The sequence below is a fragment of the Moschus berezovskii genome, chromosome 6 (genome assembly GCF_049115385.1).
Source record: "Moschus berezovskii isolate FMDL1 chromosome 6, NW_MosBer_1.0, whole genome shotgun sequence".
Lineage (NCBI taxonomy): Eukaryota > Metazoa > Chordata > Mammalia > Artiodactyla > Moschidae > Moschus > Moschus berezovskii.
In genome coordinates this window covers 40109509-40134184 of record NC_142465.1, presented here as the reverse complement: position 1 = coordinate 40134184, position 24676 = coordinate 40109509, and the positions used below count along the sequence as shown (strand labels likewise).

The window sequence follows — 24676 nt, the reverse complement described above, 5'->3', positions numbered from 1 at the left end:
CTCTGACAGTATCGAACTGTGATGAATGCTTACCTCCAATGCAATCTCTCAAGCCTATTTGGCATAAATTTTATTTTTACAATAGCAAAAAATAAATATAATAAAATGACTATTAGGGATACATTGGGTAGCATTGAGCATATTCTTATAACTCAACTTAATAAGAAGGGAAAAAGGAAATGGCATCAAATAGTAACTTCTGAGAAATGGCAGTTATCTGTCAAGAAATGAATTTAATGCCAAAATACACTTTATGGAAAAATTTCTACTAGGAGTCAAAAAATCCTAGTTGTTTGTAAGGCAGTGAATGACAAGCTCATTCACACTCTTTACCCCCAGAAAATACTGTAATATTTCTGCCTATTACTGATTGCATTTTTCTTGTTGGAAGTATCTGTCTGAGCTATATCTGGTGTGTTTTACATTGCATCACTCAGTATATATTTTTGTTGTCACTGCTCAGAACAATAATCTAATAGTAGATTAAGAATGTAAAGAGACTCAAATATCTTTGGCAATTAAATGTCAGAAAGTATTTCCCTATTAATCATTAATGCTGAAGTTTCTAGATAATGCACCACTAAAGGCATATGTATTCAGATTAAATGTATATTAAAATGGCACTGCATATACATTGCTAGTAATTTTTTGTAGTAAAAGTAACTTTCAAATGTGCTAATGCACTTTTAGAAGACTGCATTAAATGTTCCTCCCAAAAAGCTGTGCTTGATTGACAAATTGCATTGATTAAAAGAGCTAGAAATTTCGGTGTGAAATAGATAATAATAGCATCTCAAACTTAAAGCATTTCATATTTCTTTGTCATGTTACATCAAGTCACTCTAGTAAGAAATTTGTACTATGTGAATCGGAATTAAATTGGTCTACTGAAAAAAATTTTTAAATGGAAATGTTCATTTAAAGAAGCAGAGTAGATAGATATATCTGGCTTTGCTATACTAGGAAAAATCTGACATCTTTGCTTTCTTGTTGTTAAGCTTTCCAGATTATTAGCTTTAGTGTTGATTCTAAAACTTTGACTCTGAAGTACAATGACCACTGAATCAAATATTTGTAGGAACAATAATCAAAGTAGAAAGTTTTCAACTTTGTCACCATTTTTGAATTCTATATACCCTGTCTACACTATCAGTATATTTTTTCTCAGTGAAGTAAAAGACATAATGTTTTATTTTCCTATGAGAATGAAAAGAAAAATCTTTATAATGATTTTTCTCCAGCTGTAGGAATAAAATAGGGTAAACAACAAGTCTTAAATTTTTCAACTCAATGTAACTGACCACAACAAACCAAGAAATATGCCCATTTTTGCCATATTGATTTTCACTTTGGAAAACACAGTATGTTTACCTTGTTGATATATCTTGTATCATAAAAAGACTAGATAAAAATCAATAAAATAATATTGTCCTCTATCATGAAAGAAACATGAAGCTTGGTGTTGTACTATTTTTTTTAAAGATGTGTACAGTTAGATGCTTTAGGGAAATTTACATAGGTTCTTTCTGTTTCAGTGATATAAGTAACCATCATTCTGGTTTCAGACCAAGCACCTCCTTCTCCCTGAAAATGCATTAGAGGATGCACAGGACAGTCAGCTTTGGCACTAATTAAGGTGAGTGGTCCTCCTCCCAACTCTGTTTGAACAGTAAATAGGAAGGAAGGTGCTTCTCATTGGCCACATTAATATCTATGATTCCTGGGCACAGCTGGCCAAGTGCTCCCTACTTGAATATAGTGGGTTTTACCTTGCACTGGCAGAGAGTACACTCAGTGCCATGTTTGATCCAAGAGGACCCAGTGAAGCGAACCACATTCATCTCATCCAGGCAAGTTTTGGTGATGTCATTGCGGATGGTGTCGGCCTGGCAAGGGTCGGTGACACAGCGTGGGCAGCACTCATTCTCGGGGAGGACACTGAATTCACACTCCACCTCTGGGCAAGGCAGGGGCCAACAGTCAACTTCCCCTTGCTATAAGGAAAGCAGATGGACAAGGGCAGAGGGAGAGGGAGGGAGGGAACATAGTTTTTACTGAATACTCAATTTCTTTGATGGACATTCATACTTAGACCTTCACAGCCATGAATGTTGTAGGGAATCCACACATGAGATCTATACTGTAAATGGATTATGAAATAGTCTTCATGGATTAAATAAGAATAGCAATAAAGGAAAGCAAAAGCCAATTCTCTTAAAACAATCAAGTGGACATGCCCTCTCTTTCCCATGACAAAGAAATGTTTACTACAGAAGAGATTTTTACTTAGCTTTTTTGCCTATGAGATGCTTATTTCTTACTTTCAATCTTTTACCCTACTTTCTCATTTATTCCCTTCTGCAAAAAGAAAGTTTTGTCCACTGACAAGAAAGTAAATTGAAATATGAAGGAAATTTGATAATTTTTCTTTGTTCATTTATACATTTCTCAGTGTATGGACTTTGGAAAAAAAACAAACCTAGGAGCTGATTTCAGTCATTTTTATTCCACATGGGAAAATTGTGTGAATTGGATCTTTTTAAAATTTAGTTCCCACCTGTTTCCTATTTTCTTCATAATTCTGAGTCTCATGGTCTTGGGAGATGAAAGCAGCCTTCAGGCATAAAACTGACCTTTCTCTTTCAATTGAGTTTTGGGTTGAAAGTATAAAAAGGAAGCAACAAAAAAGCATTGCCTTAAAAATATCCTCACACAAATAGAAAGGAAACTGGTCTTAACTTTAAGACTAGTATCTATGAAACTTTCTTCTATAAAGACATGTAGATGAATTTTCATTTACACTATAGAAAGAAGCAAAAAATTCGGCAACATGAAAAATGACTGGGGTCTTCTTATCAAGTCTTTATTTTCTTTTTAGTTTCCAGCAGAAGTTTCATATATATATATATATTCAACTCTAACATTCTAATAGTTACTGCAAATTCAACTATGTGTAAAACAGGGTTCCCGCCGGAATAGCATTGACAGTAACAATTTTTAGAAAGAAAAAAGGTATTGTTTTTTGTTTTTGATTTCTTAAGTCAGAGCATAATTGACATAAATGGATTAAAAAAAGGTTTACTTGGAAAAAAGGATTTTTTTGAATGCCATTGTTCTGTTCATAACTGTTTTTAAGTAAACCTAGGCTGAGCGGGATTGGGAAAGTGAGGACAGCCTTTTCTTCTTTGGAGCTCTGGAGATTTTCCTGAAAGACTGACATGGCATGGTGTTTTGCATCTACGCCTGGATACTCCTTCTCAGGTCCTGAATGTAGAACCATCACCTTGTCATCATAATTAGGTTCACATTTTGTAACTTCCAGCGCTATGGCCAGGTACTGAATATTGGTGGAGGGGCAGGGGAGGTTGCTTTCCTATTTTGATTCTGGGCGTAATGTTTACTGAACTTTAGGAAGCCAAACTTACCAGGCAGCGGCACTGCTGGCAATTCTGAACCCAGGTGTCACCACTATTGTACAAGGTTTCCCCGTTTTGATGGAGGCACTGACTGCTCAACCTTGGGTCACATTCAGGGCAGCAGAAAAGATCAACTGTGGGATTCTCACAGTCACAGACCATCCGTCGACACATTACAAATCCATTCTGTATGACAAGGAGAAAAAGTAGTTACCAAGAGCCTCTGTGTCTCAATATACTGATATCATATGTATGTGGGTGTGTCTGTATGTGTGAGTACCTATGTTTATAAACACCTATATAGACATTATATATATGTGCTGTGCTGTGCTAAGTCACTTCATTCATGTCCGACTCTTTGTGAGCCTATGGACCGTAGCCTGCCAGGCTCCTCTGTCCATGAGGATTCTCCAGGCAAGAATATTGCTTTCCTCCTCCAGGGGAACATATATAGATATATTCTTAATATATCTATATTCATAGAATATAATTATATCTATATATCTATATATACATATGTATTACATAATATATCTAAAATCCGGCTTCCCAGGTGGCGCTAGTGGTAAAGAATCCGCCTGTCAATGCAGGAGATGCAAGAGACATGGGTTCCATCGCTGGGCCAGGAAGATCCTCTGGAGGAGGATATGGCAACCCACTCCAGTATTCTTGCCTGGGAAATCCCATGGACAGAAGAGCCTGGTGGGTTACTGTCCATGGGGCCACAAAGGGTCAGACACACCTGAGCAACTGAGCATCAGCACCATACCTATAATTTCAGATGTTGATTTGGAAGTTTGAGATGACTCACACTCTTTTCTAAATATAACTGATTTTCTTTAAAATTCTTATTTGTAGCTAACACCCAGAAATTACTCAAGCCGGAGAACTTCCCATTTTCTTTCTGCACATTACTCTTTAAATGACTTGATTGGAAAAATTTTTTCAGAAATAACCAGTATAGTATGATAACCACTGCATGGCTCTTATGTGCAAATAAATTCGCGTATGTATATATAAATTTTTATGTACTTGTAATTTGAATACTAACTAAAGTTTGTTTTGTGTAAGGGATTGTATGTTTATATTTGGTAGGTAGTCATCCAGTTTCGGAGAAGGCACTGGTGACCCACTCCAGTACTGTTGCCTGGAAACTCCCATGGATGGAGGAGCCTGGTAGGCTGCAGTCTATGGGATTGCTAAGAGTCGGACACGACTGAGCGACTTCACTTTTCACTTTCATGCATTGGAGAAGGAAATGGCAACCCACTCCAGTGTTCTGACCTGGAGAATACCAGGGACAGAGGAGCCTGGTGGGCTGCCATCTGTGGGGTCGCACAGAGTCGGACACAACTGATGTGACGTAGCAGCAGTAGCAGCAGCATCCAGTTTTACATATTATTAAGTTTATAGATATGTTAACCTTATAATTTGTATAAGCTGTTATCAATTTCTTTAATAATAGTTGAGTCCTTGGTATTATTATTTAACTATAATTTAAATTTCTATTATCAACTGGGTACCCAGAACACCTCTCTAAAACTGAAATATAACCCAAATAGGCGTTTTTTCACTTGCAGGCCATAGCATGTTCATTCTGGCTTCATTTATGCATTCATTCAAATATACTATTGTGACTATAAAAACATTAGCCTAGTCAGAATCAAAATTTTATCACTGAATAAACACATTGTGGTATTTCTGTACAAGGGATCACTATTCAGTAAGAAAAAGGGTTATGGTTACTTATACAGGTAATGAATATAATTGAGTGTCAAAGCATAATGCTAAGACGAATGTCAGACACAAAAGAATATGTACAGTTTTCATCTCATATGCCTGGGGGATTATTTCCAGGTTGCAGATGGATACCAAAATCCATGGATGCTCAAGTCCCTTATATAAAATGGCACAGTATTTGCATACAACCTATACATAATCTCCCATATACTTTAAATTATTTCTAGATCACTTATAATATCTAATATAATATAAAACTTATGTAAAAAGTTGCTGGGGTCAGGAAAATGAAAGTTTTGCTTTTCAGAACTTTATGGAATTATTTTCTCAAGTATTTTTGCTCCACAGTTGGCTGAATCCATGAATGCAGATCCTGCAGATAGGGAAGGCCAACTGTGTTATATGATTCCACTTATATGAGGCTGGAGAAAAAACAAATCTAATCTGTAGAAACAGGAAACAGTGTTTACTTGTGTCTGGGGCTATGGGATTAAGAAAGGGCAGAGGCCAGCCAATCTGGGTAGATGAAAATGTTATGTGATATTAATTGTGCAGAAATTAATCAGATGTATGCATTTGTTTATCAAGCCGTACACTTGAAATACATGCAAATTACATCTTGATAAAAATGGTCACAATGTTTTGTTTATACCAACCTGACATGAACACACAGAACAGCGGTCATTTTCCAGCACCCAAATCTGACCGTTGTGCTTAATTTTTCCATCGTGGATGCAATCCCCTGTGCAGTTCTTTCCATGAGGACATCGGCAATCATATCCACCATCCAAGTTAAAGCAAATGGTGTCATTGGCACAGCTGTGCCTCCCAGTCCCACACTCGTCAATATCTACAGCCAAGAAAAAGCATCAGGCAATGTGCTTAGAATATGCTGTTTCAAATAACTGTGATCAGGCAAGTTGTCTCCTGACATAAAGCATTCAACCGTAAATTAATTTTCATCTTGCTGGCATGTATTTCCTATTAATGCTGACTAAAGCAATGTTAATGATCTTGGGATTTCACAGGAAAATATTATCATACTTGATTTCAAACACCAAATAGCCTTGGCTAGATTTTCAACTTTTATATCTCTGTAAATATCATTAGGCCTTATGAAACATTTATTTTTTTTTAAAGTTAAGGATAGGACTCAATATATCAAACACAGTTTGGCAGTGGAAATTCTAGAAGTGCCTATGTTTTTTTAATTGGCAAAATCATCCTCAATGTTAAAAAGGTGCTTCCAGAAAATCCCTTCCTCATGGGGGATGAAATGTTATGGAAGCCCTGAGGCATTTTCATTCAGTTTCAAGCCCTGTTCCACAGCCATGTCACTGTCAGGTAAGCTCTTTCCAGCATTCTGCTCAGGTGTTCTTCCCTTAATGGTCCAGGCATTTGCACACGGTCCTTACACCCTGCCCTTCAACCATGGAAAGGCAAGTGATCACAAGCAATCAGCATCTCTTACAAAGAATTCCCCACTTCTCAGCTTTCCCATTTCATATCATCATTTCATCTCCTGCCTGACTCAATTGGCACCTGCCCATTCTTCACCTGACTTCACCTACTCCATGGCAATCATAGCCTAAAGCATTTTCATACAGATGAAAAGCAAACATATGTTGACCCACAGATCAGGTCCAAGCAAGCAGATGTGATTCATTTTATTTATCCCCATCATTTAAAGGTCATAAGCCAAAATCATTCCAGGGATATTGTATGAGTGGCAGTAAGGAGTTATTTCCTTTTTCATCTGAGTAAAGGTCAAGAAAAAAGAACTAAATCACAGCAGGAAAAGAGGGATAGAGAGAAGATGGAATGTATAGCTTTTAACCAGCAGAATGTACACTGATTTTCCTTAAAAATTATAGGATTTAGTAACTATCCTCCTTAAATGCTTTGATTTCAACATTGTAAAGGAAATAAACTAGTCAAGATTATATTTTAGCCACATTTCAATTCCTAAATATTTAAGTTCTATCATATATGCATTCCTGACATAAGTTACATGATTATTTCTATGTACTTTGATTTTTATTAGTTCTCATAGCAACAAAACCAATGAATTGAGAGGATAGCTGAAAAGATTTCTATTACAGCTATAGTAAACTTTAATATAGGTTGATTTGTCAAGGATAATACTGTATAAAAAAGACCATGATAAAAAAATAACAGCATGAGAATACATGAAAATCTTAAAAAATACATTTATATAATTGTATTAGTATATACGCCTATATATCAGATATATAGGTGTATATCAGATCTGAAAAAAAATTTCTCTTGGTGAGGAAATGAACTTTATACAGCAGGTCTATATATTTGCTCTATTTGGAATAATAAAGTATCCTCAGAGTTGATATTAGTCTGCATTAAATATTCTTATAATTAGCAATTATAGGAAGCAAAAACAACACCACTAATCATAGTTGTTTGGTCTCTCTGACCACAATCTCTACAAATACCTCTTAATATATCTTTTAATATCCATTACATGTATATATGTTTTATATATTTCTCTCTTTAAATATCTGCTAATATAAAGACATTATTTCATTAATGGCAATGGCTGGACTTGAACAATCATCTCATTTTGCCTGACATTTAAAATAAAATTTCTAGTAACAGCTTTGTTTGTTTGGTTAAAAGCAGAGAAAGTCCTTGGATTTGATGCAGAAGACAACGAAGAAAAGATATTTAGGTACAAAGAGAATATGTACTCAAAGTATATTAACAATAAAGAAATAGAATAAAAAGTTGCTTACAACAATGGCTGGCATGTACTTGTCATACCTGGAGAAATATTAATATTTAAGCAGAAACATCATGATGGACTAACTCTTACCTTTTGCTGTCCTATGAGATCTGAATTAATTTGAACTTACCTTATCTTTCTTGCTTGTTATCTATACCGGGTTTCTCAGTGCAAAAACTATTCTCAATTGAATGGTAGTATAAAATTTTGGCATTTATTTTTATATACAATTTTATTGTAAGATTCCTACATTACATATACATAAAGAATGTGTATTCTGCTTTGAAAATTATACTATGGTATATAGAAATTCCAACTTTAAAAATATTGATTATTTCTTTAGTGAGTGATTGGAGAAATAATGTTGCCAAAGCCAGTGGTCAAGTCTCAGTTCCTGCTTTCAGCTGACAGCAGTTTCTGACACAGGTCCTTCCCTCTCCCTGATAAATTTCATTTACTTGCTTCCTATCACATTAGTATACTGAAGCTGAAGCTCTAATACTTTGGCCACCTGATGGAAAGAGCCAACTCATTGGAAAAGACCCTGATGCTAGGAACCATTGAAGGCAGGAGGAGAAGGGGGCGACTTCATCTTTTAGGATTTGACATAGCTCAACTGGAATTCCATCACCTCCACTAGCTTTGTTTGTAGTGATGCTTTCTAAGGCCCACTTGTTTTCACACTCCAGGATGTCTGGCTCCAGGTGAGTGATCACACCATCATGGTCATCTGTGTCATGAAGATCTTTTTTGTATAGTCTGTGTATTCTTGCACCTCTTCTTAATATCTTCTGCTTCTTAATACCGTTTCTGTCCTTTATTGTGCCCGTCTTTACAAGAAATGTTCCTTTTGTGTCTCATTTTCTTGAAGAGATCTGTAACCTTTCCCATTCTATTGTTTCCTCAGTTTCTTTATATTGATCACTGAGGAAGGCTTTCTTAGCTTTCCTCGCTATTCTTTGGAACTCTGCATTCAAATGGGTATCTCTTTTCTTTTATCCTTTGTCTTTCACTTCTCCTGTTTTTTTCAGCTATTTGTAAGGCCTCCTCAGACAATCATTTTGCCTTTTTGCATTTCTTTGTCTTGGGCATGGTTTAGATCACCACCCCCTGTACCATGTTATGAAACTCTGTCCATAGTTCTTCAGGTACTCTAACATATCTAATCCCTTGAATCTATTTGTCACTTCCACTGTATAATTGTAAGGGATTTGATTTAGGTCATACTTGAATGGGCTAGTGGTTTTCCCTACTTTCTTAAATTTAAGTTTGAATTTGGCAATAAGAAGTTCATGATCTGAGCTACAGTCACCTTCCAGTTTTATTTTTGTTGACCATATAGAGCTTCTCTATCTTGACTGCAAAGAATATAATCAGCATGATTTTGGTACTGAGCATCTGGTGATGTCCATGTGTAGTCTTCTCTTGTGTTGTTGAAAGTGGGTGTTTGCTGTGACCAGTGCATTCTCTTGTTTTGTACTCCAAGGCCAAATTTGCCTGCTACTCTAGGTGTCTCTTGACCTCCTACTTTTGTATTCCAGTCCTTTATATTGAAAAGGACATCTTTTTTGGGTGTTAGTTCTAGAAGGTCTTGTAGGTCTTCATAGAATCATTCAACTTCAGTTTCTTCAGCATTACTGCTCAGGACATAAACCCGGATTACTGTGATAATGAATGGTTTGCCTTGGAAACAGAGATCCTTCTGTCGTTTTTGAGATTGCATCCAAGTACTGCATTTTGGGCTCTTTTGTTGACTATGATGGCAACTCCATTTCTTCTAAGGGATTCCTGCCCACAGTAGTAGATATAATGGTCATCTGAGTTGAATTCACCAATTCCAGTCCATTTTAGTTCACTGAGTCCTAAAATGTCAATGTTCACTCTTTCCATCTCCTGTTTGACCACTTCCAATTTTCCTTGATTCATGGACCTAATATTCCAGGTTCCTATGCACTATTGCTCTTTATAGCATCGGACTTGACTTCCATCACCAGTCACATCCACAACTGGGTGTTGTTTTTGACTTGGCTCCATCTCTTCTTCTTTCTGGAGTTATTTCTCCACTGATCTCCCATAGAGTTCATCTTTCAGTGTCCTATATTTTTGCCTTTTCATGGTGTTCATGGGGTTTTCAAGGCAAGAATGCTGAAGTGGTTTGCCATTCCCTTCTCCAGTGGACCACATTTTGTCAGAACTCTCCACCATGACCTGACCATCTTGGGTGGCCCTACATGGCATGGTTCGTAGTTTCATTGAATTAGACAAGGCTGTGGTCCATGTGATCAATTTGATTAGTTTTCTGTGATTGTGGTTTTCATTCTGTCTGCCCTCTGGTGGATGAGGATGGGCTTATGGAAGCTTCCTGATGGAGAGACTAACTGAGGGGGAAACTGGTTCTGATGGGTGGGGCTATGCCCAGTAAATCTTCAGTCCAGTGTTCTGTTGATGGGTGGGGCTGTGTTTCCTCCCTGTTGTTTGACCTGAAGTCAAACTATGGTGTAGGTAATGAAGATAATGGTGACCTCCTTCATATGGTCCCTCACAGGCAATGCCACACGCAGTGCCCCTGACCTTGACCCATGTCTCCACTGGAGATTCCTAGACACTCATGGGCAAGTCTGAGCCAGTCTCTTGTGGGGTTACCGCTCCTTTTTCCTGGGTCCTGGTGCACACAAGGTGACTGTATAGAGCTTCTCTATCTTTGGCTGCATATAATATAATCAATCGGATTTCGGTATTGACCATCTGGTGATGTCCATGTGTAGAGTCATCTCTTGTGTTGTTGAAATAGAGTGTTTGCTGTGAACAGTGTGTTCTCTTGGCCTTTCCCTCTCTATTCTGCCCTTTGACTTTAGCTCCTCATTACTTTTTTTCCTGTTTCCATAAAAGAACCTGGATTTTCTCCCTGACAAGACAGTTATTTTGAGACATAAGCCTGCCATCCTCTCGGTCAGTCGACTTTCCGAATAAAGTCATATTCCTTGCCACAACACCTTGTCACTTGGACTTACTGACCTGTTTTGCAGCAAGCAGAGCAAGCTTGGACTTGGTAACAGAAGTGGGTGGCAGGAATAAGCAAAGACATGAGTTAGTTTAAGACATACTTTCCTATGAGTTTCCATGTAGAGCTGATTAGTAAGTAGTTGGAAATACAGGTCTGGGGTTCAGAAAATAGGACGGGGCCAAAATATGGATTTGGCAGAGATACACTTTAATCATTCCCTTTCTCAAAAATAGACCTTCAGACTCAAGCTCAAACTTCTGAGAAAGGCATTTAAAACTGCTTCCTCTGCTTGCACTTTCTGTCCCTATCTTAAGGTGCGCAATGTCATATCATACTTAAGTCCTGAAACAACCCTAGATAGATACTCAATCCTTTCTTAACCCCAACAGAAAATAATTTCTCTTTGTTATCTTATGGCTCTGAATTTATTCTTTCCTTATGTACTCATCATTTTCAGCTTTGTAGCTTTTCTCCTCTGTTGAGAAACTCTCCACATTCTATCTTATATGACAGTTGTTGCTAAGTCACTTCAGTCATGTCCAACTCTGTGCGACCCCATAGACGGAAGCCCACAAGGCTCCCCCGTCCCTGGGATTCTCCAGGCAAGAACACTGGAGTGGGTTGCCATTTCCTTCTCCAGTGTGTGAAAGTGAAAAGTGAAAGTGAAGTCGCTCAGTCGTGTCCGACCCTTAGCGACCCCACGGACTGCAGCCCACCAGGCTCCTCCATCCATGGGATTTTCTAGGCAAGAGTACTGGAGTGGCTTGCCATTGCCTTCTCCGTGACAGTTGTTACTGTATATATTTTATCTCTACTATAAGCTGAGAGCAGTGGCCATACCTCCTTCATTTCTGTTTACAGCAGATGCCTGGTAAAGTACCGCAAGGTACCGGTACATATATTCAGTAACTACTTCACGATTTGAAATAGATTCATTTCATTTTCATAGTTTCCCTTGATTTAAGGTAACAATTTACAGTATTTGTTTTGAACATAATACTCAAAGATACTACCACATAAACATTTTCTTTTTGTCATACAAGTTCAAAAATACCTCACCAAGCATAAAATAATCTAGAAATAAAAGCTTTAAAAAAAAGGAAATGTGGGCATGAAATGCGATATTCCTACATGGAAAAAAAAATAACTTGGCCTTGTCTCAGAGAGAGACAAATTTTCAGGCACATTAGAAATGATGATGTGGATAAGGAAATTGGTATCCTTGCACATTTTCTAGGGATTAAATGTCTACACCTCTGAGGTAAATGGATGAGCAAAATAATTTACAGTTTGTATGCATGAAGCTTATCAACAGGTATGTTGTAGATTACACAGTCTAAAAAGTAGTGCAACAGTAAAAAGTTATTCATTAATATCTTCAAATATGACTATTATACTTAAGAATAATTGTAAACCTACTGCTGTGGATTTTTCCATATTGAAAAGCTTCTTGTTTTTTCCCCCAGCACAGAAATATGGAACTTGATCTGATATAACCATAGTCTTAAAATGGCATCCTTCTAAATGCTAATATTACAACTACAGATCACTGAAATTGCAGTAAATAGACAGTTGTTAAAAAGAAGCATTTTACTTCTCTTTTATATGACAAAGGTTAGTACTTTTAAGAGAATTCTTCAGAGCACACTGTCTTTGAAAGAGTAGTAGATTTTTATGATAATCATTATAAATTCCATTGAAAGATAGTTGTAGAATTATCTTCACAGAATTGTGGGTGTTTTTTTTAAGAATAAGATTTCCTAATCTTTATGTATTTATGGAATTTCCTCAAAAAGCCTTTTCTGTGTAGACATTTCACAGAATCTGTTACTTCCCTATATTCATCTGTACCATGTGTTATTTTAATGATTAGTTTTCCCTGTTACTTTTGGACACTTAATGAATGCACTCGTTATGTTTTGTCATTTTCACCAGACTATTATATATTCACTGTATGGAAGGAAGTAGAAGTGTTAATCGCTCAGTTGTGTCCAACTTTTTGCGACCCTATGGATGATAGCCCACCAGGCTCCTCTCTCCATGGGATTTCACATGCAAGAATACTGGAATGGGTAGCCATTTCCTCCTCCAGGGAATCGTCCTGACTCAGGGATCGAACCCAGGTCTCCCGCATTGCAGGTAGATTCTTTACCATCTGAGCCACCAGCGAGGTGGTGTATATCATATATCTGATTTACTGTATATCATACCATATGTCTGGTGGAAAAGTGAAGTACTTCTCTCTTCTCAGTTAAATAAGAAGCAGAGTAACTAACAGAGAAAGAAGAGAAAGTGGTATCTGAGATGTGAGGAGAGTGGAGAAGTTATGACATGGTTGCATCAGAGAGTTGCAGTGGAAATTAACGGGCAATGCTGACAGCTCTTGCAGTAAGCAGTTAAACAAGATGGCCAGCAACAATTCTCACCATTTACTATTTATGCTCTTCGGTAATCCTCTCTCCTTGGACTTACTGAGTGGCTTCTAACAGATAGACTATGGGAGAAGTGGTGAAATGCCATATCTGAGATTTAGTTGTGGAAGACTGTTGCTGCCATCTTGGGCACCTGCTGCCTCTTGGAATGATTTTTCTAGGAGAAGCCAGCCCCCAGCCCTGCGGAGTGGCTCATGGGTTAAGGAAACGAGGCCTGACAGTAGCACTGGTAGTGACCTTAGAAACAGATTACCTTTCCCTCCACTCCTGTCACAGACAAGACTTAGAGATGAGACCACATCTCTGGGCAGCAACTTGATGTTGGTAACCTCAATAGAAACCTGAACCAGAGGCATCCAGCTAAGCTGTTCATAGATTCCTTATCCAAAAGATGTGAGATAATTTATTATTTTCAGTGGCTACACTTTGGGCATTACTTTTTACGCATCAGGAGATAACTAATACAGCCCTCTTGAAACATGTGGTCATAAATTTAAAAGATACTGAAAGCAGTTACAAATGTAAAGTAAAATAATATCAGAGGTATGTATTTTTCTTAGTCACATTCTGATGCACAGAAAGGGAAAGCAAGCAAAATTAAACCCAGGTTACTCCTAGAGCAGAAGAAGCAAAGACAGGAAAAAGGAGGAGATGAAATAAAGGCACATTTTTAGCTTTGCTCTCTATATTTCTGAATGATTGAATTATTTATAATCAGTTTATATTTATTGTTTATGTACAAAATTTAAAATAAAAGACAATGCTAAAAAAGCAGCATTAAAGACTTCTTCCTGATAATATACTATAGAATCAGGCAATATAGTTTATCAGGGAAGGGCAAAGTCACAGGGTTTGATCTGCTTCTTGAATGGCATTCTCATAAGCACAAGGTAAAGCCTTCAGATCACAGCTATGGGTTATTTACAAATGCTAGGTTTTAGCCCCTGGTAAGGCAGCAGCATTCCCACTCCATGTAGAAATCCAGATGAACACTGTTCAAGGTCCAGAGCTCTGCAGCTGTTAGCAAAGCACACAGGGAAACTTGGCATCTATCACCCAAGTCTGCATCACTTTTCTCTGTGTGAAAACCTCTAGAGGCCCAAGGATAAAAGGCATCTCATCATTTAAGTGTCAAGTACTGTTAAGTTAGATTCGCCAAGGCTTTCATCGACTGTGTCATTTTAGCCTCATCATTCTCTCAGGCTGTTACTCCATGAAGGTGTAAACACCAGTGGAGAAAATAAAGACTTCTTGAGGTCTGTTTTGTTTTCCAATTCCATGCCAAACCCTTTTGGTGTGGGTAGTTTCCTTGGCAATTATTTACTGTGCTTTGCTTATTCTGCCCACCTTCTAAAATGTATGCCCCTTAATAGTGGATATGCTGCTGCTGCTGCTAAGTCACTTCAGTCGTGTCCGACTCTGTGTGACCCCACAGACGGAAGCCCACCAGGCTCCCCTGTCCCTGGGATTCTCCAGGCAAGAACACTGGAGTGGGTTGCCATTTCCTTCTCCAATGTGTGAAAGTGGAAAGTGAAAAGTGAAAGCGAAGTCGCTCAGTCGTGTCCAACCCTTAGTGACCCCATGGACTGCAGCCTACCAGGCTCTTCCATCCATGGGATTTTCTAGGCAAGAGTACTGGAGTGGCTTGCCATTGCCTTCTCCAATAGTGGATATAAAAGAGCAGAATTGTTAATTCACTGAAAATAAGACAAAATTAATACTAAATAATTGAATATAATCTGATTGAGTTTCCATTCCTATTAGATTGACGTCTTTTAAGCACGGACCATATCTTCTATTTGCAACATTCACTAAACATCTGACTTTGCCAGGCAAAAGATGCATCAGGAATAGCCCAGAGAAGCATGTAGCATGCTTTTCTTGGCCATGTCATCGCTGTATTTTCTCTAACCTCATTTTCCCTCTATCCTGCTTTCATTTGTTTTTTTACCTCTTTTTGGGTCAGATTTTTACATGTTGCCATTAAAAAATTTATCTGATAGTATAGGTTTATTTATTCTAAAAACATCCTTCAACAAAGTATCCACAGAAAATTGGTTTGCTGTTGCAAGTATTAATTATTCACAAATCAATTAATTATTATAATTCAGAAGCAAAAGTTAGATTTTAACATGTTTCCAATCACTTGTAAAAAACACACAGCAAAAATCACCAATACCTGAAATATGAGATCAATGTCAACTAATTATGTCTTAGGGAACATGTCTCAATTTCAAGACCTTAAACTCTAGGTCTTTTCCTTATACTGACCTTCACACGATTCGCCACTTGGTGAAAACATCCCATTGTCATGGTAGCCATCTCTGCACTCACAGTGGTACCATCCAGGCAGGTTGATGCAGTTAGCACGGCTGTCACACTGAACAAAGCCATCAGAGCACTCATCAATGTCTGGGAAAGAAAACACAAATGAGATGTTATACAATTGTTGCCTCTCTCTCTAAGAAACTAAAATATTCTGTTAGACGGGTACTAAAATATTCAGGGCCAGCAAATCCTTAAAACTGAGAAAATATAAAATAAAGGACGTCTACTTGGTTGTTGACAGCTATACAGAAAGAATGTAGTGGCATTAGTGATAGAAGAAACATCTAGACAGTTTCCCTGTTGCCGAAGTCATCCAATTGCAGAAAGTGGAAAAAGAAAAGCATCTATGATAACCATTAGTGCTGCTCACCAAATATTTCCCACTCTTCTTCTGGACACCAGCTAGGATTGCCGTGTGACTTCCCGAAGCCAACTAGGGAGTGATATGTGTCACCTCTAGGCAGAATCTTAAAGATGCAGTGTGTGGATTCACACACATTCTTTCCCCATCACAATGACCAGTGATTTCCAGAAGCTCTGAAGTTCAACCTGAGTCCTGAGTGAAGATGATATGGGGCATGGTCCTCCTCTACATACAGTGAGAACAGAAATAGACCTTTTTGCTTTAAATCACTGAGATTTTAGAGTCTTTTATTACTATCAACATAATCTCCAGTCTCTGGCAATAGCATTCATGCATCAATATGTTTCTGATTTTTGAAAATATATCTCACCTTTTAATTGGTTCATAAATATCATTAGCTCATTCAACCCTCAAAAAAGATCTTGATATGTAGACAGTATATTGAACATACGGAAAAAAAATAAGGTAAAAGGAAATTATGGGATCTAACCAAGGTCACCTAAAAATTCATGGTAGTCTAACTTCCAGCTGTGTGTTCCTTCCCACAAGTAGACACAGGTTCAAATTTGCAAAATTACCTAAACAAACAGAGTATGCATCTTGAGTCTAATATATTGCTTCCAGTAGCTTTTTACTAATCCCAAATGTTACGAGGTCATTATTCTCCTTGTGCACTTTGTTGATAAATGGGAACATCTGACGCTCATCCAAGTCTCTTTACTTGTTCACAGAATGCCTAGAGTTGCCTGTCAGTGTCCCCTTCTTATATACCGTCTGGGTTTCTGGATGCGTGGGGTTGCCTCAGTTCAGTCGTTCAGTCATTTCCGACTCTGCAACACCATGGACCGCAGCACACCAGGCTTTCCTGTCCATTGCCAACTCCCAGAGCTTACTCAAACTCATGTCCATTGAGTCAGTGATGCCATCCAACCATCTCATCCTTTGTTATCCCCTTCTCCTCCTGCCTTCACTCTTTCCCAGCATCAGGGTCTTTTCCAATGAGTCAGTTCTTCACATCAGGTGGCCAAAGTATTGGGAGTTTCAGCTTCAGCACCAGTCTTTCAAATGAATATTCAGGACTGATTTCCCTTTGGATTGACTAGTTGGATCTCCTTGCCATCCAAGGAATTCTCAAGAGTCTTCTCCATAGTTTAAAAGCATAAAAGCGCTCACCAATATCCATACATGACTACTGGAAAAACCATAGCTTTGACTAGAGAGACATTTGTTGGCAAAGTAATGTCTCTGCTTTTTAATATGCTATCTAGGTTGGTCATAGCTTTTCTTCCAAGGAGCAACCGTCTTAATTTCATGGCTGCAGTCACCATCTGCAGTGATTTTGGAGCCAAAAAAATAAAGTCTGTCACTGTTTGCATTGTTTCCCAAACTATTTGCCATGAAGTGATGGGGCCAGATTCCATGATCTTAGTTTTCTGAATGTTGAGATTTAAGCCAACTTCTTCACTCTCCTCTTTCACTTTCATCAAGAGGCTCTTTAGTTCTTCACTTAAAAAAATTTTTTTTAGTTTATTTATTTTAATTGGAGGCTAATTACTTTACATTATTGTACTGGTTTTGCTATACATTGACATGAATCTGCCCCGGGTGTACATGTGTTCCCCATCTTGAACCCCCCTCCCACCTCCTTCCCCATCCCATCCTTCTGGTTCATCCCAGTGTTGACATTTCTCCTGGCAACCTTGATTCCAGCTTGTGCTGCATCCAGCCTGGCATTTTGCATGATGTACTCTGCATAAAAGTTAAATAAGCAGGGTAACAATATACAGCCTTGATGTACTCCTTTCCTGATTTGGAACGAGTCTGTTGTTCCATGTCCAGTTCTAACTATTGCTTCCCGACCTGCATACAGATTTCTCAGGAGGCAGGTCAGGTGGTCTGGTATTCCCATCTCTTTCAGAATTTTCCAGTTTGTTGTGATCTATAGTCAAAGGCTTTGGTGTAATCAATAAAGCAGAAATAGATGTTTTTTCTGGAACTCTCTTGCTTTTTCTAGAATCCAACAGATGTTGGCAATTTGATCTCTGGTTCCTCTGCCTTTTCTAAATCCAGCTTGAAGATATGGAAGTTCACGGTTCATGTATTGTTGAAGCCTGGCTTGAAGAATTTTGAGCATTACTTTGCTAGTGTGTAAGATGAGTGCAATTGTGTGGTAGTTTGTGTATTCTTTGGTATTGGAATGAAAATGGACCTTTTCCAGTCCTGTGGCCACTGCTGAGTTTTCCAAATTTCCTGGCATCTTGAGTGCAGCACTTTCACAGCATCATCTTTTAGGATTTGAAATAGCTCAACTGGAATTCCATCACCTCCATTAGGTTTGTTCGTAGTGGTGCTTCCTTGGGCCCACTTGACTTTGCATTCCAGGATGTCTGGCTCTAGGTGAGTGATCACAGAATCATGGGGTTGCCTCAGACCTTGCTAAATGATCTGCTGCCATATCCATCTTGACAACCTTGCCATGCCTGCAGATTCCACTTGTCAAGGTAGAACAGGCTTTTCTTAATGTTTCCCACACCTGTGTCATTCCCTGCTGCAGTGACCATCATGAAAACGTCCTTCCTTCCCTGTTGAAGGAAAGACCAAGTACTTTTAAGAGCTCTTTCCCTCCAGACAGTCCACTTTAAATCAGTTAGATGAGACTAAGAAGGCAGTAAATACTGTTGAGCTGGAATGGAGTATACACTGCTTCTTCAGTTCAGTTCAGTTCAGTCGCTCAGTTGTGTCCGACTCTTTGCGACCCCATGAATCACAGCACGCCAGGCCTCCCTGTCCATCACCAGCTCCCGGAGTTCACTCAAACTCATGTCCATCAAGTTGGTGATGCCATCCATCCATCTCATTCTCTGTCGTCCCCGTCTCCTCCCGCCCCCAATCCCTCCCAGCATCAGAGTCTTTTCCAGTGAGTCAACTCGTCGCATGAGGTGGCCAAAGTATTGGAGCTTCGGTTGCAGCATCAGTCCTTCCAATGAACACCCAGGACTGATCTCCTCTAGAATGGACTGGTTGGATCTCCTTGCAGTCCAAGAGACTCTCAAGAGTCTTCTCCAGCACCACAGTTCAAAAGCATCAATTCTTTGGCGATCAGCTTTCTTCACAGTCCAACTCTCACATCCATACATGACCACGGGAAAAACCATAGCCTTGACTAGACAGACCTTGGTTGGGAAAGTCATGTCTCTGCTTTTTAATATGCTATCTAGGTTGGTCATAACTTTCCTTCCAAGGAGTAAGCGTCTTTTAATTTCATGGCTGCAATCAGCATCCGCAGTGATTTTGGAGCCCCCAAAAATAAAGTCTGCTTAGTCTCATCTAATTCCAAATTCTGAAAGTATATATTTCTTTCACTTTCTTTTAAAATTTCTGTTTTTCTTTGTTCACTTTTGAAAGAGACAAACTTTGAATAAAATAATAATTTTTTTTAAAAAGAGAAAAAAAAGTCATCACTCATTTACTTCTTGATAAACCCAGAGATCCTTCACTTAAAGAAGGTACAAACCATTGTCTTAGATCAGGTAATAAGCGAAAAAATAAATATTTCATATGATTGCAAAATTTTAACATTATTTCAAAGCCCTGAATGAATGGCATGTCGCTGTGGTTCCTCTTCTGAAGAGTCAGCTCCTGCTGTCAGTAATTCTTATTGTCAAAATAATTGTTAGTGGTTAAATCAGCTAGCCATTAACTTCCTGACATACAGCTGATGTGGGCTGCTTCGGTTTACTAAAACCTTACAGGTTTCATGAAACAGCCTATTTGTATTTCAGGGGCCTCTCTAACTGATGAACCTCTGATTTATAAATGGGACTAAAATGCTATGCTCATTTCAGCTTTATATGGTCTTTTCCTCTAACCCAAGTGATGCAGAAAATTGGTTATGCTATTTCTTAAGTGCATGAACAAAAGAAAACAGGTTGGAATTTAAGCTTTGGAAGTGAGTTTATAGCAAGAAGGCCATGAGGGGGATGTTTAGAGTACCTTTTTTAGAAGAATTTGTTCTTTAGCATTGGTGATTTGGAAGGAACTATTAATGGAACAGAGCCTTCTCTACTGGAGCAACTTTCACATTTCTTGTGCACTTTTATTTAGCCCTTTTATCTTTCTGCAACACAAGGGTTATCTCAGGTCATATGACACAGATGCATATTTAAATTTTTACTCCTCATTCATTTTCTCTTTTCAGTCATTCTAATCACCAGGACCACTGTTAAACTGATTCATCTCCACTTCTCTTTGTTTATATTACAGCAGCCTTCCTTGATCTATAACCATTAAATTTTAATAGAAATGCTATGCAGTATATTAGTGGATATTCCCTGAAGACTGGGAATTGAAACATACGCTGGCTATAAAGCATTTGCCTATTCAATTTGAGTATTATTATTTGACTGTTACTATTAAGTTGTATTTTAAAAGATAAATAAGCAAATATATGTCACTCATTAATTTACCATTCAATACTTATTGAATACTTGTTATATGTCAAGTACTAAGTGCTGGGGAAACAAGGATAAACAATGAAGAAGTAATTCCTGCCCTCACTGGGTTTAGTATATATCTAAATTGTGTTTTAAGAAAATAAATTTATGAAAGTCTGAATTTACAATCCTACAGGACAGTGTTTCCTAACATGTGACACATCTGCCACCACTGGTATGGTATTTAGGCGATAAGGTAAACATCTTATTTCATGTTTCTGCATTATTTCTCTTTATAGTAATCTATGGTTTTTCCAGTAGTCATGTACAAATGTGAGAGTTGGACCATAAAGAAAACTGAGCACTGAAGAATTCATGCTTTTGAACTGGAGTGTTGGAGAAGACTCTTGAGAGTCCCTTGGACAGCAAGGAGATCCATCCAGTCAATCCTAAAAGAAATCAGTCTTGAATATTCATTGGAAGGACTGATGCTGAAGCTGAAGCTCCAATACTTTGGCCTCCTGATGTGAAGAACTGACTCATTTGAAAAGACCCTGATGCTGGGAAAGATTGAAGGTGGGAGGAGTAGGGGACGAAAGGATGAGATGGTTGGATGGCATCACTGACTCAATGGACATGAGCTTGAGTAAACTCCAGGAGTTGGTGATGGTCAGGGAGGCCTGGTGTGCTGCAGTCCATGGGGTGGCAAAGAGTCAGACACGACTGAGCGATTGAACTGACTGAACTGATAACAAGTGATACTAATAGTACAGTAGTGAAATTATATTTAAATTTTAAAAGTGAGAGAGAATACAGAAACAAAATTAAGTACATATTGGTACAGACAATATATGAATATGACAAAACATTAAGATGGCATATAAATAACGAGTTTTGATATAGCATGGAACAATTATTCACATTTCAGAATGAATTACTGAGTAATTCCTTAGGAACTGAAATGTCTTAATTCATTTAAAATATGACTCAATTTATCAAATACTCAATTCATATGTCATGGCTCAAATTATATACTTGTTACCATTTAGGACAGCAAAGTAAAGCTGGCCAGATAACGTACATTGCTTTATTTTATACTTTCATGTTCTTGTTATTTTTGATTTGTTTATGAAAACTTTTCTTCTTTGGAGAAAGTCAGTAGAAAAAGAAAGTGTGCTTGAATTGCCAAAGTATGCATTTCCCAACCGGAGGTATGTTTGTCTGGGTCATGGTTCTAATAAAGGCAAAAGATAAAACAAGCAGCACTGTAAGCTATCTGATGGTATGTATGCTGTTAGTTACTCTGTAAACCTTAATAAGAACTGAAATCTGATCCGCCACTTAAGAATTAAATAGACTTTTATCTATACACAAATTTAAATATTACTGTGAGTTAGAATATCTAAATGCACATACTGTGTGCATTTTCAGAATCGTACATATCATGCTTTACATATCATATATTAACAGAAAATAGCAAAAAAAATCAAATAATATATTTCTTTGGTATTTCTTTAGGTCAGTTAAAGACAAAACTTCATATTATTGAGTTAGAAACACAGAGAATAGCAGACCTAGGGGAGAAAAAGTTATTATAAGAACCCCCAAGTTTGAACAAATTACTTTCCAACTGTATTCAAAAAGATCAATACAGCATGTATAGGTCATATGATTTATTCTTGATTATAAGGGCCCTAATTTTACACTCTGCAGGTACATTATATAAAAAACTAAAAATAAATTTTATGAAAAACTATGACTTCATTACATATTCTGTCTTAGGAAGGAACTAGTTTGTAGTTCTTTGGGAACACTTAGAACTTTTTCAGCAGCTACTTTTAGAACAGTCAGCTAGTGATGATATTAAGATGCTGTCCCAGAGCGCAGAGAATCTAAAATCCAAAAATTGTTTAGCTCTCCAATAGCAGTCACAAATAGCCGTTATACTCCAGGGATCAAAATCGACTTAGAAAATAAAATGGAAGCTCTGTGGGGATAGATTTTCTAGAAAGTACATATGTTTTAAGGACTTCCCTGGTGGCTTAGACAGTAAAGCGTCTGCCCACAATGCGGGAGATCTGGGTTTGATCCCTGGGTCGGGAAGATCCTCTGGAGAAGCAAATGGAAACCCACTACATAATCATTAAAAATGTGGCCAGCCTAGTTTACACTGTATGCTTTTCTGCTAAATGTGTTAATTTGTCAAATGTGTGCATTGTATATGTATACGACAATCCTAACTGTTTTGGCTTTTTAAAATGATTTTTCAAAGTTCTTAGATCCTCAATAAGATTGTTTTAAACTTTCAGAATCCATTTATTTTGTTTTTAACTTCTCTTACATCATGTTACAAATTTTATTTTATTTTTTAAAACTTTTACTGGAGTATAGTTGGGCTTCCCTGGTGGCTCAGACAGCAAAGAATCCACCCACAATGCAAGAGACCTGGGTTTGATCCCTGGGTTGGAAGATCGCCTGGAGAAGGGAATGGCTATCCACTTCAGTATTCTTGCCTGGAGAATTCCATGGACAGAGGAGCCTGGCTAATTACAGTCCATGGGGTCCCAAATATTTGGATACTGAGCAACTAACACACATTTGTGGTTGCTTTACGATGTTCATGTTACTTTCCGCTGTACAGCAAAGTGAATCAGCTAAATATATCCATATATCCCCTCTTTTTTGGATATTTATGACGTAAGTTCATCTGAAGTGTTTTTTGTGTTTAGATTGACTTCTCATATGTTCTGCCAAACATACTCTCAACAATACAGGTTACAGTGCTACTAGCTATGTTGAAATGTACCTTATTTATAATAAAGGTGTCTTCCTTTTGAAAAAAAAAAAAGAAATATGCATAACAATCTCTTTGAGTTCTTCTGCAGAACTGGGGTCCCATCGAGGTGGAGGACGGTAACTTCAGGCTGAACACAAGATTCTTGGAGCACCACTCTGTTGCCTCACCACCAACCAATCAGAAAAAAGTCACACACCCTGCAGCCCTCATCCCAGATGTTGCCTTCTGTTTCTGGGGACCAGTAATGACCATTCTGTTAGGTCTCCTGTTTGGCCCATGTCTATTTCATCTCTTAGAGGAGCCAATAGCTTCAAGCTAAACTGCAGTTATTACAAGAGTGAATGCTGGTTTCAGGCAAAGAATACCTTGACTTAGATCAGGTAGAGAGAGACTTCTGCTCTGCTAGGCAGGCCTATACCCATGCACAGCAGGAAGAAGTTACAGAAGAAAGATACCTCCACCCCAATTCCCAAGAAGTATCTTGAGTATGACGTCTCTCAGGGGGGAGTTGTTAGGGAAAGCACACTGACTGAAACCACCCACCCTGGCCAGGCACCATAGTAACCATTTACATGAGTTGTTTTAAGACAGGAGGTCCCGGTAAGGAACACGGAACTGGAAGAGTTTGGGAAAGGTCAAAAGGAACCACCACATGTCCAACCACCTCTCAGAATCCTTCTTGCTGGCGTCCATCTTGGCTGAACAAGGCATGCACCACCAGAAAGGACACTGAGTCAGAATGATTGGCTAAAGACAACCCAGAAACTAATCACATCACCATAAAACCCAAGACTGTGAGCCATGTGGCAGAGCAGTTCTAGGTTCTCTTACCCTACTACTCTCTGCCTGGGTGCCCTTTCCCCATAAAATCTCTTGCTTTGTCAGCACATGTGTCTCCTTAGACAATTCACTTCTGAGTGTTAGACAAGAGCCCAGTTTCACTCCCTGGAAGGGGTCTCCCTTCCTGCAACAGGATCACAAAGAATGGAACACGACTGAGTGACTGAGCACACACGCACACGTGGATATATCTACCTAGAAATATGTCTATTGTGATTTTATCGTAAAGATATGAAACGTTAATAAACATTGACTTTTTAATTAAAAAAATAAAAATAAGTAAAAATAAACCAACAAATGATAAGCAGAGGGATGGGATGGAGAGGGAGGAGGGAGGGGGTTCAAGATGGGGAACACATGTACACCCGGGGCAGATTCATGTAAATGTATGGCAAAACCAATACAATAATGTAAAAAAAAATAAAATAAAGGAAACAAAGACATACAAAAAGAAAAAAATAAAATAAAAATAATTGCACCCTAAAAAAAATAATAAATAAACCAACAGGCGAAAAACAAGAAAAGAAACTGTATGAATAAAAAAAAGTTCACAGATACTAGTAT

At 38.1% G+C, this 24676-nt stretch overlaps 1 protein-coding gene across 1 annotated transcript in view; it reads right to left on the bottom strand.

The window, feature by feature from the left end:
• The window catches only part of NELL2 (neural EGFL like 2), a 400566-nt gene that overhangs the window by 11931 nt on the left and 363959 nt on the right, over positions 1–24676 (bottom strand). Inside the window, exons 16-19 of the mRNA XM_055394732.2 lie at positions 15622–15762; positions 5813–6006; positions 3426–3602; positions 1770–1994 (exon numbers count right to left, since the gene is read on the bottom strand). Coding sequence (XP_055250707.1) covers positions 1770–1994; positions 3426–3602; positions 5813–6006; positions 15622–15762 — 737 coding nt within the window. The remainder of the gene's footprint in view (positions 1–1769; positions 1995–3425; positions 3603–5812; positions 6007–15621; positions 15763–24676) is intronic.